A 7,064-nucleotide genomic window follows, 5' to 3' on the forward strand; every position below is an offset into this window, starting at 1 on the left:
GCACTTTTTATTGATAATATCAATGCCATTAATTATGAAAGGAGAGTCAATTTTAGAGGCTTGTTGATATTTAAGGTGAGAGGTCATTAGCTACATTAATCCTGAGGGGAGAGCTTTCATTACATGTTAAATTCTTTGGTAGTTACTGGAAACCAGATTTTATTTAGAAACCTGCCCTAATCCAAAATCGTACCATTCTCATCAAAAAGATCCGAAACATAAATTATTTTTTTGTCAATCCAGTTTTGTTTAAACAAAGATTTATTCTGTATTGTTATGTCTTCATTGTTCCAAATTACACTTTTGTGTGGTGAGTAATTGTGACTATAACATAACTTCCAAGCAAGAAGAGCCTGCTGATAAAAAATTTGAGAGATTGACGGGAATCTTTTTGATGTTATAGTTACATTTTAATAGAAATTGAAGGCCACCAATTTTATTATAAATATTGAAAGGGATGACGTACCAAATTGAATTCGAGTGTTGAAGGCATTTTTTAATCCAGTTAAATTTAAATGTATAATTCAAATCAGAAAAATTTATGAGATCATTTCCTCCTTTACATGAGGGGGCATAAAGTTGTTCTTTCTGGAGATATTTACATTTATTTTTCCATGCAAAGTTAACTCAGATGTTGTTTATTTCTTTGGAAGTTGAATCAGGAACAAATAAAGATAAGGCAGGATAAACTACTCTTGAGATCCCTTCTGCTTTAGTCAAGAGGATCCTAGATAGATCTCTTTGAAGCCACATATTCATAACATCCTGCATTTTTTTAATCCTCAAGAAGTTTTGTTTTTGTCTAGATTTAATGTCTTTAGTTATACTAATACCTAACTAAATCTTTAATCAGGATAATATGATTTTTTTCATATTTTACGTTTTTAATACTTAATATTTCACATTTTCCTAAGTTAAGATGTAATCCGGAAGCATTTGAAAAGGAGTTAATTGTGCTTATAGCAAGGTCAATTTGGTTTCTGCCTTTTCAGAATAATGCAGTATCATCTGCTAGTTGTGTTATTTTGATTTCTTTCTGAAATATAGATAAACCTTATAAGTTTGGACAATTTTTTATTCTAAATGAAAGTAGTTCTGCAACAATTAAAAAGAAAAATGGAGAAATTGGACAACACTGGCGTACTGATCTATTTATGGAGAATCTTTGGGATGTATTAGGATAAAGAAGAATAGAGCTGCTAATGTCTTTATAAAACATTTTAGCGATAGATATGAAATTTTCCCCAAAGCCAAATAATTTCAATGCATTATAGAGAAAGGGATGTTCTACAGTGTCAAAGGCTTTGTAAAAGTCTAAAAAAAGAATGAGTGCTTCAGAATCAATGTATTCTGAGTAGTCTAATAAATCCAAAATTAACCTTATATTGATTCAAAGAGGTTCATTGTGTCTATAAGATTATACTGCGTATTTAATTTATTTTTTACATTACATTACAAAAAAAACCAGTGTCTGATAAAAAATAAATTAAATACGCAGTATAACCTTATATTATTGCAAATATGGCGATTTTTCATAAAACCAGATTGAGTCTCGCTAATAATTTCGTGTAAATTACTTTTCAACCGTTGGGCAAAAACAAGAGCTAATATTTTACAATTCGCATTCAAGAGAGTTATTGGTCTCCAATTTTGTATCAAAACAGGGTCTTTATTTGGTTTGGGTATTAAAGTTGTCTAACCCTGTTTCATTGTAGATGTCATTTCTTGTTGAACAATGAACTCTTTGTACATCTCCATAGGATGAGAACTGATAACGTCCCAAAAGTGACAATAAAATTCTTTGGAAAGACCATCATTTCCTGGAGATTTCCCATTGTTCATCTTTTTTAAGGCATTAAGCAGCTCATCTTTAGTTAAAGGATCGTCACAGATAGATTTGAATGTGTCTGAAATAGAAGGGATGTGTTCTTTTAGGTTACCTAAAAATGTTTGGCTGGATTCTTTATTAAATTTGGATATATACAGTTCTTCATAGAATCGTTTTACATGTTTTGCAATTTCTGTGGGGTCAGTACAAATATTATCAATTTTCAACTTTGTTATTGTATTTCTTTTATAATTTCGTTTTTCTAAAGCAAAGAAGTAGCTGGTATTTTTTTCTCCATTTTCTAGCCATTTTGCTCTTGATCGAATGAAGGCTCCTTTTGCAGCTTCAATGTGTAATTTATCTATTTCATTTTGAAGTTGGGTTAAATGTTTTGTGTAATAAAGACTGTATAGCTTCCAATATCGTATTTTCTTTGGCCTGTTTGTTTATTTTAAGAATGTTACTGTTAGAGTTATATAATTATCATTTGCTTGCACACTATAATCTCCATAATATGATTGTCTCATTTCTATCTTTCAGTAAGAAAACAATGACCTGAAAAGTTCTGATTATAAGAGAATATGATGTTCCTGTTGTTTCTGATTAAATGACCCACATTCATGTCTGCAACCTTCAGTTTTCAATAAAAGAAGGCTTCATGCACTAGGAGAAGATGGCAGAAGAATGGCAGAAGTCCTCTGTGACAGTTTGCGCTGTCACAGACTGATTCTCCTTCTGCAGAAGTCCAGCAAAAGTTCTCATCTAACACTAACACTCTATAAATTCATTTATAATGCTTGTTTATGCGTTGAAAAAGCTTGTTAAGGAATCATAGTATAAAGTGTTACCAAAAACGGATGTACTTACTCAAAAATGATGGAGTACACACCTTTGTATGAATATTTTGTAATCACAACAGATAAGGCATTATGAAAACAGAGGACCTGGCCCTCCATGTGATCTTGCAGGTTGCAATGGTTCTCCGGCGGGGAAAAAGAAAGTACTCTCTGTAGTTTAAGAGAGATGCAAGTTTCAGAAGATTTTCAAGTGGCCGTTCTGCAGGTCATGTGACATTTCACACTGAGCTTGATCGGCGATTGATTTTAAATACGGTTTATTTCTTTGATGGCCCGCGAACTACAATCGTTCACCAATGGCCGGTCAATTGCGATTGATGTAATGAGCACCCCTGATCTAAATTCCAAGTTGTTCAGAGAACAAAGACAAGTCTAAACCTGCAGCTGTAAATGAAATATCAACACTGTTCAACCAAGAACTATTTATTTTGCAACCAGTTTTGAGATGACAAATAGTGTTCCTGTACGGAACACGGAAGATTGATTTAGAAAGCGAGCTTTCAATCCCTTCAGGCCAAACCTGAAAGCATCAGCTCCTCTCAAACCAGACTGTTGGATCTTCAGTTCAGCTGTTGAGTAAAGTTCATCTTTAATTCTGTTCAAGATGAAGCAGAAGTCTGTAAGAGGTCGACTGAAGCCTCGTCACTGCTGGGGCGGAGGTCGTTTAGAAGCATTTGCGGTGGACGATGGCGGGACCGGACTCATCGTACTCCTGCTTGCTGATCCACATCTGCTGGAAGGTGGACAGGGAAGCCAAGATGGAGCCACCAATCCAGACGAAGTACTTCCTGTCTTGAGGAGCAATGATCTGAGGGGCAGAGAAAAAACGATTAGTACTAGAACAGCCTCACTTCAAGAGGAGATGGAACTTAAGCCAACAGTAAAGACATATTTGTGACTAAGAGCTCAAAAGCTGCAGGATTCCTCTTTACACCGTCTAGTCTGACAGTGGAACAACGTTTAACCACTTCAGACTCTTGTTTTGACTGGAGCCTTCTACATGTTGATCATTCCTCAGGCTTGATATCACATGTGGGTTGAAACGTTTAAACTTTATACTGAAGCAGGAATTTTGATTGTATTTTGAGTCCTTGAATCATTTAAAGCGGCAGCAGATTAATCCATCAATGCTGATTTTTGAAAAAAAAAAAAGAGGAAAGAAAACCCTGAACTCAGGGCTTCCTTTGTCACAATATACCTTAATCTTCATGGTGGGTGGGGCCAGAGCAGTGATCTCCTTTTGCATGCGGTCAGCGATTCCAGGGTACATGGTGGTGCCTCCAGACAGCACAGTATTGGCATACAGGTCCTTACGGATGTCTACGTCACACTTCATGATGCTGTTGTAGGTCGTCTCATGAATGCCAGCAGACTCCATCCCTGAGAAGAAAAGAGTTCAGAAACCTCTACAGTACATGAGCTTTTACAGCTACTGTCACATTTCAACCATGCAGCTTCCAAACATCCAATCCATGTGATCAGTATTGGAATATTTGAGGAGTAGGACACCTGTCCCTAATCAAAGCTCAACATGAAGAGCATACAAACCGAGGAATGAGGGCTGGAAGAGCGCTTCAGGACAGCGGAACCTCTCGTTGCCGATTGTGATGACCTGCCCATCAGGAAGCTCGTAGCTCTTCTCCAGGGAGGAAGAGGAGGCAGCGGTCTGCATCTCCTGCTCAAAGTCCAGCGCCACATAGCAGAGCTTCTCCTTGATGTCACGCACGTTTTCACGCTCAGCTACAGAGATCAGAGTCAGTTAAAAACTTCAGCAACCAGCTTGATGAGAAGTTCAACACGTCAGTCATACCTGTGGTGGTGAACCTGTAGCCCCTCTCCATCAGGATCTTCATCAGGTAATCTGTCAAATCTCTGCCAGCAAGATCCAGACGGATGGTGGCATGAGGCAGAGCATAGCCCTCATAGATGGGCACAGTCTGGCTGACACCGTCACCAGAGTCCATCACTATTCCTGCAAGTACCATGAGTTTATTTGTAGGTGACCAAAACCTTCTTGCTTTTATCTTTTCCCAGAGAACGGGCAGTGATAAAGGAGGATGCTGGGGGTATACTGTCTCTTTGGTAAAGTGTATATATATATATTTTTTAAATTAAAGTACTATGAATTGAACATGTACATTTTGTGTGTTTGTAGTATTTTGTTGCTGGTACTGGTCTTAATTATTTTTCCTATATTTCTATTTGAATTTATTTTTAATTATTTGTGTCTGGTGGTCTGATCAGCCACTATGCCTGTTGCCCTTTTGTTTTCAATTAGGTGGGTTAGTTATAGCAAGTTTGTTAGTGGCTGGATGTAGGACTGTTGTGCAGGAAACCAGGCCGTGCAGCGAACAAAAAATAAATCCAATATGGGTCCATAGGTGACACCCTTTGCGCTGCTGCCCATCTGGGTCTCCCTGTGTCTTATAAATACAGGATTCTGCCAAACCATCTTTGTGAATCAGTGAAAGCTGATTCACTGCAGAGACCTCTAACGGGGGAAGGCCGAAGATACAAAAAAAGTTTAACTAAGTTTGTTTCTCCGTTCAGTTAGTTCAGGTGTCCTGTTAAAATTATAGCATACATTTTCTTTTGTCACTTCAATCTCTTAAGGCCCATCTTTTTAGCGGGACATTTAAACTAAAAAAAATCGATTATTTTGATTTTACTTCTGCTTTTCAGGCCTTGTCCAGCTTGGTCCACCACATGAACTACCAAAGATGTTTGGAGGAAAACCAAATAAGAAGTTAATAGAAGGAGAACATGAGGATGGATGGTGTGAGTGAGGATTATGCAGAGGAGAGGAGTGGATGGAGGTGGAGCGTCCTCACTGTGGAGACCATGAAAAGAAAAAGCTTTGGCAGTCGTCATGTGGAGCTTTCATGAAGATGGAGGTGAAAATGTGATCCATCTAGGCCTGCACAATATACCGCAAATTTATCGTTATCGCAAGATCAAGCTGTGCAATATGCATATTGCAAAACACAGCAAAATTTGCAATAAATGGTTAGCTTAAATGTGCTAAAACAATCTTATGGCAGCTTAAATTATTTAACGAATCAAATAAATCCCTTTATGCATTTGACCAATCGGATAGACTCTTTAGGGTTGTTGACCAATCAGATGGAGCCCTTTTATGTTAGATGTTACATCCTATGTCAACGAGGATCATTTGGAGTACAATTCTTAAACTGTTGCAATAAAATGGGAATGATGTTTTTGGTTGTTTCCCTATTTGTTTATATACCGCAAATTATATCGTTATCGCAATATTAATCCCTCATATCGCATATCGCAAGTTTTCTTCATATCGTGCAGCCCTAGATCTATCCATCCCAAACTCCAGTTTCAGGTTCTCACCTGTGGTACGACCAAAGCAGTACAGGGACAGCACAGCCTGGATGGCTAGATACATGGCAGGAGAGTTGAAGGTTTCAAACATGACCTGAATTTGAGACAAATGGATGGTCAGGTTAAAATCCAGAGTTCTAAACAAACAAATCACAAACTAGCCTGAACTGAGGTGATCCGGCTGAACTCACCTCTGTCATCTTCTCCCTGTTGGCTTTGGGGTTGAGGGGAGCCTCGGTCAGCAGGACTGGATGCTCTTCAGGTGCGACTCTCAGCTCATTGTAGAATGTGTGATGCCAGATCTGAGGAATGGAGAACACTTTAGAGCAAAGACCAGGACCTTTCCCTTCAACTATGCAGGTCTATTAGAGAGCACCTTCTCCATGTCATCCCAGTTGGTGACGATGCCGTGCTCGATGGGGTACTTCAGGGTCAGGATGCCCCTCTTGCTCTGAGCCTCATCTCCAATGCAGCTATCCCTCATTCTCACCATCACACTCTGCACACAAACACCATGAGCCACAGGCTGCACTGTCTACCACGACAGGTGAAGTCCTCAGGGGTGACCGTACCTGTCTGGGGCGGCCCACGATGGAGGGGAAGACAGCCCGGGGGGCAAAATCCCCAGCAAAGCCAGCCTTGCACATGCCGGATCCAATATCAACAACGAGGGCAGAGATGTCGTCTTCCATGTCTGAAAGGAATCAAACCACCAACTCTCAACTTCAGTAACAAGCAGGCATGCAGATAAACGAGTCAGAGGAATTTCAGTAAATGAGGAAGAGACTTAAGAGTTATGAAATATGAAGCCACACTAATTTAATAGGAAGACGCTGCACCACAGATGCAACTACTTCATAATCAGATTATACCTGCATTTAAACAAGAAAGGTGTACTGAAGACAGGATGAAGACTGAGGAGTGATGAGTTAATGAAACTGAAAACACAAGTTTCAGGCAGAAAAGGAATCCAACTCAAATGCATCACTGCTGTTTCTTTTGACTTAACCAAAGAAAAAACACCATGT

General features: G+C 38.8%; 1 protein-coding gene across 1 annotated transcript; it reads right to left on the bottom strand.

The window, feature by feature from the left end:
• Positions 1-3,095: 3,095 nt before the first annotated feature.
• On the bottom strand, positions 3,096-6,544 carry LOC101169951 (actin, cytoplasmic-like). The gene is made up of 7 exons (XM_020706316.1): positions 6,413-6,544; positions 6,228-6,338; positions 6,046-6,130; positions 4,496-4,657; positions 4,234-4,425; positions 3,884-4,065; positions 3,096-3,493 (listed from the first exon to the last, which is right to left on the bottom strand). Exons 1-7 carry the CDS (start codon positions 6,527-6,529, stop codon positions 3,350-3,352), a joined length of 993 nt encoding a protein of 330 aa, XP_020561975.1. The 5' UTR covers positions 6,530-6,544; the 3' UTR covers positions 3,096-3,349.
• Between the last annotated feature and the right edge of the window lie 520 nt (positions 6,545-7,064).

Source organism: Oryzias latipes, chromosome 9 (assembly GCF_002234675.1).
Source record: "Oryzias latipes chromosome 9, ASM223467v1".
Classification (NCBI taxonomy): domain Eukaryota; kingdom Metazoa; phylum Chordata; class Actinopteri; order Beloniformes; family Adrianichthyidae; genus Oryzias; species Oryzias latipes.